The sequence below is a fragment of the Dysidea avara genome, chromosome 11 (genome assembly GCF_963678975.1).
Source record: "Dysidea avara chromosome 11, odDysAvar1.4, whole genome shotgun sequence".
In the NCBI taxonomy this organism is placed as follows: Eukaryota; Metazoa; Porifera; class Demospongiae; order Dictyoceratida; family Dysideidae; genus Dysidea; species Dysidea avara.
This window is the reverse complement of record NC_089282.1, coordinates 2614202-2627258: the sequence shown is the minus strand read 5'-3', so window position 1 is coordinate 2627258 and position 13057 is coordinate 2614202. Positions and strand designations below refer to the sequence as shown.

Sequence of the window (13057 nt, the reverse complement as noted above, 5' to 3'; positions counted from 1 at the left end):
CTGAAGGTCTGACAACAATTTGTGCTACAGCCTTAGGATTCCCTAACCTAGTTACAAGGACTCAGACTTATACAATAACTTAAGGTGTTACAGAAAAGGGGCCAAAGTAAGGAAGAAAAAATCGCTCCAACCCCAGGATTCGAACTACTGTGTTAGAACTTAAGGATTTGGCAGCATCGACTCTACCTGAGGTTGGTGTTACTATGGCAAGGCATTTTACAACGTCCTTGGCAAATGACCATGGAGATGTTGGCTTCTTTTTGGGGGTCTCACTGATGATATCAGCAGAAACATCCAGGAGACTGCTATCCATATCATCATTAATGCTTGTCATGTTAATCATATTCTTGTATTAGTCACCAACATCTCCACGGTCATTTGCCAAGGACGTTGTAAAACGTCTTGCCAACACCAACCTCAGGTAGAGTCGATGCCGCCGAAACCTTAAGTTTTTACAACTACTCACCCAGTAACACCAGCAGCAGTATCGCTGGAATAAGTAAGTAAGTTGAGAAGGTATCAGATATTTGAATATGATGTGGTTTATCAGCGTCCTCAAACTCTGCCCGACCAGATTCTTCTGCCATTGTCCGCTACAATAATAACAATACCACAATCGAATGATACGTCACCTATCGCTTTGTGAAAACCGAACACCACAATCAATATTTACAGGATGGAACGGTAGGCGTTTTCATTGCTTGTTCACTTCATGGTTGCATTATAACAGTGGTAAGAAGCGGCGACACAGCGACAAGAAGCGACACTCATCAGAAAGCGACAATGATGATGATTCTGGCTCAGATAATAGCAGTAGTAGTAGTGATTCCAGCAGTGATGAAGAGTCAAGTAAAACATGTTGATGTGCTGTATTGTGTTTAGGTGTGTGTCACCAGGTGTGGAGGAGTCACCCCCTGTGAAAGTGTCAAAGAAATCAAAGAGTTTGAAGCATAACAAAAAGCACAAATCTTCTGCAAAGAAAGCTACCAAAAAGAAGTCCAAGAAGAAGTCATCGAAGAAATCTAAAAGACCTAAACAAGATAGTAAGTTGGTAACTGGCTTGTTATTAACACAGAAGTTGGTTGTAAAAGGGACTGTCAGCTACCTTTCATCCAGCCAATATTATTATTAATGGTGCTGGCTTATTAAGAGGGGTGTACGACATGAAATGAGAACAGAAAAGGGTTGAATGTTGCTAAAATGTATTATCCCAACCCAAGACATTTCTGGAAGCTATATAGCTAGCGTGAGTGGCATTAGTTTATGATAGCCAGTCCATAGAATTTTTTTACTGCTTACATGAAATGCTTAGTAGCACTAGAGAATTGAATATTGAATAATTTAAGTGGCACTAAAAATGCATCTTTGTACATTAGGGAAGTATTTGTACATGTGTTGGTATTGTCTATGTGTGGTAGACATGATTAGTGAAGAAGATTACTTCAGAAAGAGCTCAGAGTTCAGAAAATGGCTGACTGAAGAGGTAACAGTATATCAAGGAGGTGTCACCCCAAAAAGCACTGCTACAATCCATAAACATGGTAAAGATCAATTTTTGAAATTGACTGCTGACTTTTGTCAAAAATTTGTGTTGATCATTGACCTTATTTTGCTACATTTTCATGCACTATTTACTTGTGTAGCTTTGACTACCCTTAGAAAAGGCTTTCTTCGTGTACAATGGCCTCTTTTGCTTCAGCCATGGTTGCAAATCTTAGGACAATGGCATTTGGAGTGACACCCGTATGGCACATCGTATAAACAAAGCATACAGTACTGTTTGTTATGATTATGGAGGTGTCCATGTGTTCTGAGATTACAAAAGTTTATAACATGTTCACAACATTATGTATAGCGGAAGATATTCTTCAGTGATTTGACGTCGGAAAAGTCCAGAAAGCTGTTCAGAAAATTTGTGAGGAAGTGGAACAATGAATTACTCCCTAAAGTGATGTGAATGGTAGTTCCATGTGTTATCATTGTACTCTACTGTGTGTATCTCCTCCAGCAATATTATGGGGGAAACGTGACTGCCTCCATTAACCAGAGTTCCTACAAGTGGAAGGTAATGACCAGATTGTTCTGTTCTCTTGAGTGTTGTGTATGCTGTATGCATGAGTGTGTATCTAGTGTATCTGTGTGTGTGTGGGTGTGCAGTACGTGCATGTGGGCATGTAGTACATACGTGTGTGTATGCATGCACATGCATGCAATATCATCAAATTTTGGCAAGCCTCCCTCATTTCGCTGTCAACTTACAACTCTTTTAAGATTACAAAAACATGTACAGAGAAGTAATAAGGGACGCAGAGGCATTCTTTCAACCGGATAACTGTGAAAAAATTTCCTATGCAACAATATACTCACTCTAATAAAACAGTCAATAACTATAATTCTAATAGAATGGTCAATGTTTTATCGTGCATACGTGTGTTTGAATTTTAGTCATGTACTACTTGACAACACCTTTAAACATTGTCACAGTCCATCTAGACCATTTCAATAATGCCATCCATTGTAAAAATTGAGTGTAAATTGATACAATAGCTGGAGAACTGACCTCTTGCATCATGCCAGGGTGTGCTCCTTCCCTTGTCAGCTCCTGATGTGTGTAGTGTGTATTTTGTGTGTGTTTGTGTGTGTGTATAGCATGGTTTCACATATGGTACTATTCTCTTTCAGTTATCTAATGTGGATAGTGTGGAACTGGGAAGTGTGTCAGACAGTGTTACATCATGGACATCGGGCAAGTCAGCGTCTGAACAATTCTCCCCACCCCCACAAACAAGCAAGAGCAAACCGATCATTGGTCCAGAAATGATTGGTCCAGTAATGATTGGTCCAGCAATGATTGGTCCAGCAATGATTGGTCCAGCAATGATTGGTCCAGTGGGACCACTACCTGTAAGTGATGCTGCTACATGGACACATCGTGTAGTAGAGAAACTTAACCGGTTAACCGATTAATTGACCAGTTATTTTTAGAAATTCAGTTGTCAGTTATTTTTTCTCATAACCAGATAACTGATCTCTAAATATTTTCACTCAAAACTGTATGGTTTGGGCATTCTTTTCATTCTTCAACATTGATACCACACTTGTTGCAGGATTCAGCTTTAGCTTGTTGCCCACTATAAGTAACCTTTTCAGCTATAAGTCACTAAGTCTAAGTCCTTGAAATTAGGTTAGGTAATCCTAAGGCTGCAGCACATGTTGCTGCAGACCTTCAGTGCTGGTCACTGTAAAGCATTAATACAATAATACAATACAATACAGTACAGTCTGATAAGTTATACTATACATTTTGAGGTGCACGTAGCTTACAAACTATGCCCAGCATTAAAAATTCAGTTAACCAGATAACCGGCAATTATGATTTGCCCAGTAACCGGTTATGATATTCTGTCCAGTTTCACAGCTCTACTCTATCATGTAGTGTTACAAATAAGCCTTAAACTACTCCTGTTTTTTGAGAACAAAAACACTTTTGTGGGTAGGCTACAGTATGACTAACAGACTAAGGGTTAGAAAATGTGCAGCATCTTACTGTTATTTCTACTGTAGATGTGTACATTATAGTCAGTATGAGTTGCATAAACACAAATGCCTATACAGGAAAAGTATTTTGTGATTGTTTATTATGATAATCAAGCATCTCACTGTAAAAATAATTCAGCGTGCTATCGGCACTCTAGACAATGTGCTGTAGACTTGTGGTGTAGTATTTGACTGTTGTGTGCTCTAGGCAGGCCACCAGGCATCATCCTCAGATCCTTGGACTCTTGAGGAACAAGCAGAAACAAAAAGAAAGAAAGAAAAACACGAAGCAAAAGAGTTCCGCAAGTACCACAATATGGTATGTTACAGAAATGACATGCACACAATTTTGCTTTAGGAAGATGCAGCCACCCAATAGTACCGTAGTTGGTCTATCATACAACACACAGTGTGATAGCCAAGTATGGTGACAGGTGTTAGGGCTTGTTTGTTAACTAGGATAGTGTTGAGAAAGGTTGTAATGGCCTTGGGCAACATCTCTTTGAGATCATGAGATGAATGATGATGTACAACCAACATCCTATCAATAATGCACTTGAGAAAATATGTTGTTGTTATTTTATACTGTAGGTGATGGATGAGTTGTTGCCTAAAGCGACTGGAAAGGAGGCAAGGTTTGAGAAGAAGAAGATAGATAGGGAAAAGAAAAGAGTGAGAGAAGGAAGCCCTGGTGAGTTGTCACACACACACACACGCACACACACTACACACACTACACACATGCACACACACACACACACCACACACACACTACACACTACACACACACACACTACACACACACACCCATGGAAAGAAAGTATATTAAAAGTTCACAATAGAAAAGTCGTTCATCTTAACATACATCTTTGTTACCTCTTACAGAAGTGTCAGACTCATTTCTGATGGGAAGCAGGTTAGCTATCTTATACACATATCACAGTCAGTATCCTTATGTAGTGGTAAGGGAGTTCGGGAGAGGATACAACGTCAACAACAACAGAGGTAAGAGACGTTGGTATTGAGTGATGCGTATCGTGTTTGTGTCCTAGAGAGAAGAAGGCCAGTAGTGCTATGGAGAAATTGTCAGAATATCAAGCCAAGGAAAGAGCTAAGGCTGTGGTGAGCATAGCACATTCAAAAACTGTATTTCCTATTTAATATGTGAACATAAAAGTGTACAGTAGAACTTTACTGTAGCAGATACTTGGGGGCTATCAATTTAGGGCCATTTTTGTTGCATTATAGAGTTACGTAAAAGTGTGTGGCTGGACAATAATCTTTGTCCTTATTTCTATTATTTTTTCCCTTAATTCTTTAAGCATATTTTTACTGTATTGTTCATAGGCAATATTAGAGATGGCCAGAGGTGCTAAGAAGGAAGGAGCATTGTGGCAGTGAACTACGATGAAGTTACGCATGCATACACCATCACAAATTTGTAACTATATAATACCATTTTATCATTTTATGCAAAACAGAAAAGTGTAATTATTTGCAGAGAGGACTATCATTATTGATGGAAGGAAATGCAATAATTACAAGACATTGTAATTAAATGAGGTGAGTACTGAGACCCACAACAAGTGGGTGTGGCAAGGAAAGTCAACGAAAATACACACAAGGTTGTCCATGCATTGCTATAGCGTCTGTTCTCCTTGATGTGAAGATTACAGTACAAAAATGTACTTGATTTCTAGCACAGGTGTAGCTACTACTATACAATATGGAAATCTACAGACCCGATGGTACTTTGTAGTGTCGGGGCGCGCGCATTTCTAAGGTCAACTGAAGACGACGTCACGCGAGTTGTATAAGGAAAATGTTGCAAGCTAGTGCTAGCCACACCTGCATTTTCGTCTTGTTGGTTTTGCTATCAAGCGGCAATGGTGAAGTTATAAAACAGCAAGTTTCATTTGTCGATGGTAAGTTTTGCGCTTTTGTATAAGTTAAGGCAGCTCGTGATAGTACTGTACGGGCATGGCCATGCACAAAGCGTGTTTGAGCTCATACATAATGTTATTACAGTTTGACTATAATATTATAAGTGTTGTGTTGTGTTGTGTTGTGTTGTGCGGGAAATTAACGTCATTTTGCTACATATGTGTGAAGGGTCCGACATTGAAAACGGAAGTGGTTAATTTTGTCGCGTCATTGAATTTTTCATTTGTACAGGTAGCAAGGCGTGCTTTGGCAAGATACTTAGCAACAATAGCAAGACTTTCCCAGCTGACCACACAACTTTCAAATGCAAAGAGCCCCTCCCAGAGTTATGCAAACACCAGAAAATAGTCTACAATGGCGTCTGGATGATGCATATGTCACCTGGTTCTTGTAATGTTACTTATACTGCAGTGGGCTCTGATGAACAGCAAACTGTGGCACTGGATTCTTGTTATACCATCTATGAGTGCTGGTTGGTGCACAGCAATAAGTCCGTCTGTTTATATCTTGAGAGTCTTGATATGCTAATTGACAAACCAACCCTGACACTTGTAGCATTAATAGTTAAAGAGCAAAAATGGGAAGTCACGACTCGAACCAGAGTATTTCTCCAAAGAGTCAACACTACCTTACCATTCTCAACAGCTTTGTATGAGACTACAATGGGTGATACAGAAATTGCAGAATTTTTGATTGGAAATCAAGCAGTTCTATCCCGAGTGATATTGTACTTTGACCACACACATTCCAACCACTGGAAACTGCGCCACGTATGCAAGCCACACCACAGAATAGTAGCTTTAACAGTTAAAGAGAACCTAATTGTGGCCTGTGACAATGAGGTAGTTTATGTGAAGCTGGAGCAACCTCAACAAAGGTTTAACATTACCCCAGATGAGCTAAATGGTGAAATGCTCAAGTCTGGCTCTGCTGTCAAATATGGTAAACAGTTTGGAGCGATAGTCATCAAAAATTACACCACCCCAAACAGAATGAACAGCAATGATATCAAATATTGCTTTCTGTGTCCATTGGGAGAGTGTTCACAGATCTGCAGTGTAATTCCTAACACCTTATTTATTGATGGAGTAATAGTTGAAGAAGGAAACTCAAAGGAGTGGTTTTTTATTATACTAAACCAAAGCCTGGCCATACTTAACCCATCTAAAGTCACTCCTAACATACTTGCTGCAAATGTATGCCACTCAGATGACTGCTACTTACACCATTCTGAACATTTCTTATACATCTATGAACCCAACAGAACCGCTGTCTTGGATCTGACAACATACAAAATCATTGTTGTTCAAAACACAAGTGTATGCAATTTATTGCAACATGTCGCACAGTATTGCAATGACCAGTCGACACCAGCACCAATCATTGTCACTCAATCTTTACAACCCACGTCATATATTCCGCACACTTCTTTCATTTTCTCACCATCCATTACAAACAGTGATGGACCCACCATGGCCATTAAACCATCAATATCTACTGTCATACCTACCAGGAGTATTTCTGTTACTACTACTATTACCTCTTCTAGTACACAAGCCAGTAGTACTGTCATATCAACTGAAGCTACTAGGGTTATAGTCAATACTACATCTACACCAGCTGTGAATGATACGTCTTACATTACTGAAAGTTCAAGTGCATTGACAAAAGAGTTGTTCATTATTTTTGCTTTAGTGGCAATCCTCATATTCTTGTTGAGTGTGATTATGATCTACTGTGCTTATGTGAAATCTCCAGCAAAAGCCTCTTTTAAGGCTAAAACTGTAGTTATAAACTGGCCATCTGTAGGATCACTCACTTCAGAAAGTGGTGCTGTATCTCCTGTGTGTATACCTCATCATCCACAACAAGCAACCGGTTCTGGCTACACTAATAGTCTGGATGAAATAGTCTGCCTTGCTCAAAACAGTGTGGTCCCAGTGGATTACAATCAGCCTGCTTCACAGTGTGAACTGAAAAATACCACCAGAATGCAGTGGAGCCAATACAGAACAGAGCCATCTCCATGTAGACAAGTTGTCTTGCATAACGCATCAGAAAGCACAACATAAGCATGCACTGTTTTTAAAATGTAAGTAGTACTCAAATATTCTGTGGAAGTATAGAGCCAGATGGATATGTCAAATATTTCTTACAAGTGTAGTAATGTGGCCATGCATTCACTATTCAATTTACACTACCTGAATTATGGAGAACAGTCAGTACACAAAATGCATCTGCAATCAACCCACTCAATTTCAGAGTGGCTGTGCTTATACAGCATGATAACTAGTAACTTGCTACTTTTGTAACTTTGTCTTCTTGGACACTTGCAACAAAGTTTAGTTATTAGCAAATTAGCCAGTTATACTACTTAAAAAGATATATTATGTAATATGGAATTTTTTGGTTAAGTACATCATATAATAAATTATATCTTTTCTTATTGTGTCTCACTACCTAAATTTTTGCACACACACTACACACAATCATACGTTGGTCCATGTACTATTATATATAAAATCTTGTGATCTCAATGTCCACTGTAACACCTACATGCATATTATACACATGCAGTAAATGTGGACTAGCTATAGTCAACTGCATCGACCGGGTAGTATATTTGAACTACATTACGGGCCATCCAAAATCATAGGTGATAGCGATAAGAGCTGGTTGATAAACCTATCATAATGGCATGAGTACATATGCTTTCAAACTTATTCCCAGCAAATGTTTTAAGGCGCGCCACTCCAAATGAGATTGTAGTTTCCCGTCCTCCGCCCGCATCACGTCTGGGCACCTGCATTGTATGTCATTATTTTTCCAAAACCACTTCCTGTGCTGCTTTCTGGAAACTTCTCATGGAAACTTTTATCTTGTATTGCTAATAAGCACAATGAAACCTAAAAATGAATGGTTCTGGTGGTTGCTAGCTTGCAAAGAAGCCATTTTCATGACCATGAAATCCTCTCAGGATCGAGATACTCTAATAGAGCACTCACACCTTTAATAAATGAATAATGATAATAAGCCTCCCACCCGCACCAAATAACGAAAACATTAGGACGGAAACTACAGTCTCATTTGGATTGGCCTTAGAGTACAGCATGCAGGGACAATGAAATTGCTAATCAGGTAGTTTCACCCCCAGACCACCACTGGCAACTGAATAATGGTGTGGCAACAATAGATATCTTCCAAGTACAGCTGAGTGGAAATCTCTCTACATCTAGCCCCCCTATATATGGACCTGTAAGGAGGCTACTGAAAGTTTACACTATACACACTAACCAAGTTTGCAATCATACAGTTGAAATGCAGAAGTATAGGATCTGTATTTCAACTGTATGATTGCAAACTTGGCTAGTAGTCGGTGGAACTTGATTCATAAGCCGCGTTGCAATGTCTATCGGGTGCATGGGGAGGGGCTTTAGGCCAGGCAAACTTGATTAAGGTTACGGGATGCTGTAAACCCCACATGTACACTATCGATCATTTTTCATGATTAGGGGTTTGATTTTTCTTAATGCATTGTTATCAAATATTTATGCATTATTAACTTCTCATAAATCGACATGGGATTCAAATGTTGTTATGGAAACATGAGTTGTCCCCATGCCAAACAGTGAAAACTGTGAACCAAAAATCAGACCAATGAAGAACCATAAGAACTTACTAACTATTCTAAGGTTTGAAGAACATCACTTGTGAGGGACTGACAAGAGGATTTGTGAATAATGTGTATAGTTGCTGAAATACGACCTAAAGCAAGACACTGTGGTAACAAAATTAATTTTTAAATTGATATCACAAGCACTAGAAACATTATTTCTAACAAATGGCTCCGTCAGGACCTAGACAAGAAGCCAGACTAGTAGTCTGTTTATACAAAATGTTAACAACTAGTTTGACAGTCCTGATTTTTGGTTCAGGAAAATATTTCATCGCCATTAGTCAGCAAAACTACGCATGCGCTTGCCCGAAGCTGTCTAGCTCATCAACCACCTCTGAAGCACCACAGGTGAGTTCTAGCTAGCTAGCTATATTGTTTTAAAAATATGAGCGTATTTTGGAATTGAAATGATCATATGCATGGTCGCCACTGTTGAAGTTTAATAATTGACTGCATGCAATCATTATAAAGAGCCTATAAAAACTTCAGTAGCCGTATTGTCTATAGGTGGCCCTTTTATACAGTGTCGATCTATGGTTGCTTCTAGCTTCTTCTTACTTCTTATCTACTTTACCAGTTAGGCACTGGAGGGTGGACACAGAAGGCAGAGCCTGTTCGAGGTGTTTACCCATAGCCAAGGAGCCTAAAAGCTATATTGTATGATATTAAAGGACACTGGAGCTAAGATGGAGTATACAGTGTATATTGTATTAGGTTACAAATATGGTCTTTGTAGCTATTCTCAAAGCCACAAAATCCAGGTGGGGTTTAGTTTATGGGATATTGAAATCACTTGAATACATGGCATTTTATTGATCCACCCAGCCATGTCTAGCCAACCCAGTGGCCTCAAAAGAACCCAAAACATGCCAGGGGCGCTTATACTGAAAAGGGCATACATTATGGCTGCCATAATGCATAAGCAGACTTGATTATTTGATGCTTTTTATACTATAATGGCCATATAGAACGAAAATCTTTTACTGCATGGCATTAATAAAACTTTTTGCTCTGGTTAGGTGGATTTTGTTGAATATGGGCATAAATATATATTGCAAATTAGCTACCGGCTTTTTTATTAAGATTTTCAATTCACAGATTCCAGAAGTATTTGTTGGCAACAGCAAGGAATCCTTATCTTTAAAGGCTAACCCCGATTTAGCAGTAAATTCAGTAGCAAAAGAGTTTGGAAAGTTTATCAAGTTTTTTGTTGATACTTCAGAAGATGTATGTGTGGTGGAAGTTCAACGTCCAAATGCATTTGACATTTTGAAACAATCTCAGTTAGAAATATCAAGGAAAAAGGTTCCATCATGTATTCAAGAGAGAAACAAAAAGGATAAGTTATATAATGAAATCATATATTACCTAGAATTGAAAAAACTTCATTGGAATTCTAATGAAGTAAATTCATCAGGAACCAATTTTGTAAAATCACTGTGTGAGGTTTTATGGTACATAGACGGGCATCAAAGTACCATTTCTGCTCGTGGATATCAAATTCCTGCTTGTTTTAAAGATTTTCAGGGATTCAATGCTCCTGAATTATCAAAACATCGCAAACGCTCAGCAGGTAATATGTCTGCTGATATCATTCAAAGCTTGAGTACAAAATTATTGCAAGCTAATTATTATTCAAGAGAAAATTGGGCGTCTACGAGGCAAAGTTGTGAACTGCTGGCAAACACCTTGCATCTTTATGCATGTGAAATTCAAGATAAAAGCAAAGTCATGAAAACTATTCATTCATCTGGTACACCCTGGAGTTCCATTGACAAAAGTATGGATATTTTGTATTTAAAGCCAATTGGGAGTGTTTGCACTGAGCTTCAAGATATCTGTGAACAGCTCTCAAAGGCAGGCCCTTATTCCCTAATTGATTTGCATTCTTATCTACCCTCTGATAACCAGAAAAAGTATTACATGGTTAAGAAGCTTAAAGCTGGCTTATCTGTTTCTGCATTATTACTCATCTACTCAAGTGGTAATAATTGTGGAAATGCATATTTTGTTTGGCATGTACCAGACAATTGTCTTGATCAAGCACTCAAAAACAGCCAAGTGGTCATTGAAGAAATTAAAAAGCATATTCCAGTTTATCACACAAGGATGATGATTCAAGAATTTATTCAAAAGTTTGGGCGGGTAACACATACAGTTAAGCCAGCAGTTTTAAGATTTTTTTATAAAGATCTTACAGGTGACTGCTCCAGTAGTGACACAACTGATCAGGCCGAAATTGACGAACGAGTGAAGCAAGCAATTGAAATGGAAGATCCATCTATAGTAATGGACCTCCGGCATAATAATTCTGGCATGAAGTCTCAATATGACGTGTTTTGGGATGAATGTAGTAAATTACTTGAAGAATCAGTTGGTACAGCTGTGGATGATCGTCGTCATACAAATATTACACACATTGCAAGTGCAATATCAATCCGTGACTTTAGAGATCAGGTAGCAGCAAGATGTCCAGCAGACACTAAAATTCCAAGTGTAGAATGGATTAGATTACAGTTTTGGCCCAAAGCACCCAATTCTCTAAGAGCCCTCCACCACACAGGCCGTTTTAAAGTACGCTTCAAAGTTCAACAGCGTCAGTTCAGAAAAGATCACCCAGATTGTCATTATGCGGCTGGTGTTTTTCGATATTTAAGAGAATATGCAGTTCTTTTTAGGGAACACAGCTTATTTTATTGCCTCGATGACAAACATAGGATAAAAATTGGCGAGCCCAATGTCCCAGTAGCAGCAGCTGAGCGAGGGCGTCATGTATTCACAGCACCTGGCTCAGAGTTTTTGGTGGCTGATCATGACTTTACAAAGCTCAGCTTTATACCATCAGTCTTTTTTAAAGTTGCTATCCCAGATGATATTTCTGGCTCTTGGTATTCAGGTAAAGTCCATATTAGTTTAAAAGAAAGTACTTTTGAGCCATCCAGCCCAATAAGGCATGCTTCTGAACTTATTTCTTTGATCAAAACAGATGTTCAGTCAAAGCCTATTTTGTTTTATATACTGATGGGGGTCCTGACCACCGGCTTACTTTTATTGCAGTTCAGTTATCTCTGATTTCATTATTTCTACAATTAGATCTAGATTATCTTTGTGCAGCCAGGACAGCCCCTTACCATTCATGGAGAAATCCAGTGGAGCGCATTATGTCAGTCATCAACCTGGGACTGCAATGTGTTGGACTCGCATGGAATGGAATGGATGATGACAGCGAACAGTTATTGGGAAAAGCTGGAAATATGAAGGAAATTAGAGCTGCAGCTGCTAAGCATCCCACACTGAGAGAGGCCATAATTGATTCAGTTCCTGGTCCAAAAATCTGTCTTGCACAAGTCCTATCAAGACTTCAACTAAAACAAGAAAGTTTTAATGTTTTTAATGCTGCTACTGCAGAAGCTATGGACCAGTCTTTGACTGTGCTAAAGCAAATTGATGACACAATAATAAATACATCTATTAACAAAAAATCCCTGCCTGATCACCCAAACTTGAAAGAGTTCATGCAACATTGCTGCAGGAAGCGGCATTACTTTTTTGAGATCCGTAAATGTGGCTCTTTAGAATGTAATATATGTAAGCCACCTCGATTATCTGAAGAAATATTTAAACAACTTAATTCATTGCCAGATCCTACACCTGGAAGTGACAACCATTATTTAAGTTTCAGCCAGATATTTGGTCAAGTTACCACTGAAGAACATCGACCATCTCTCCATGTCAAGACACCTAAAAAAACACTACCATTTTCTGCAAGTGTGCAACATGTAAAGAATGTTGACATGATGATGTTGTGTGAGGAATGTGATATGTAGCGTCTGTTGTACTGTAAAACAAAGTTAAAGAAAAACACAACGCACATCACTGGAGTCATTGCTTGACAACTAT

The 13057-nt window shown here is 38.8% G+C and overlaps 2 protein-coding genes and 1 pseudogene across 2 annotated transcripts; all 3 read left to right on the top strand.

Annotated features, from left to right (window-relative positions):
* Positions 1–580: 580 nt before the first annotated feature.
* On the top strand, positions 581–5022 carry LOC136238394 (transcriptional regulator ATRX homolog). The gene is made up of 13 exons (XM_066028842.1): positions 581–684; positions 731–849; positions 897–1043; positions 1419–1483; positions 1856–1948; positions 2009–2065; positions 2683–2904; positions 3746–3856; positions 4129–4228; positions 4423–4453; positions 4498–4542; positions 4590–4659; positions 4885–5022. Exons 1-13 carry the CDS (start codon positions 677–679, stop codon positions 4936–4938), a joined length of 1122 nt encoding a protein of 373 aa, XP_065884914.1. The 5' UTR covers positions 581–676; the 3' UTR covers positions 4939–5022.
* A 281-nt stretch (positions 5023–5303) lies between these two features.
* On the top strand, positions 5304–7927 carry LOC136238391 (uncharacterized). Its single transcript, XM_066028839.1, has 2 exons — positions 5304–5462; positions 5713–7927. The coding sequence occupies exons 1-2, from the start codon at positions 5360–5362 to the stop codon at positions 7551–7553; spliced, it is 1944 nt and encodes a 647-aa protein (XP_065884911.1). The 5' UTR covers positions 5304–5359; the 3' UTR covers positions 7554–7927.
* Positions 7928–11346: 3419 nt separating this feature from the next.
* On the top strand, positions 11347–12984 carry LOC136239252 (uncharacterized; annotated as a pseudogene).
* The last annotated feature ends 73 nt before the right edge of the window (positions 12985–13057 follow it).

What these genes read in the sequence shown, in the direction of transcription:
- LOC136238391 (XM_066028839.1), top strand. Translation starts at nt 5,360, where the DNA reads ATGTTGCAAGCTAGTGCTAGCCACACCTGCATTTTCGTCTTGTTGGTT. An exon ending in GCAAGTTTCATTTGTCGATG is followed by an intron (nt 5,463 to 5,712) that starts GTAAGTTTTGCG and finishes TCATTTGTACAG; the next exon opens with GTAGCAAGGCGTGCTTTGGC.
- LOC136238394 (XM_066028842.1), top strand. An exon ending in GAAAATGGCTGACTGAAGAG is followed by an intron (nt 1,484 to 1,855) that starts GTAACAGTATAT and finishes CATTATGTATAG; the next exon opens with CGGAAGATATTCTTCAGTGA. An exon ending in ACAATGAATTACTCCCTAAA is followed by an intron (nt 1,949 to 2,008) that starts GTGATGTGAATG and finishes TATCTCCTCCAG; the next exon opens with CAATATTATGGGGGAAACGT.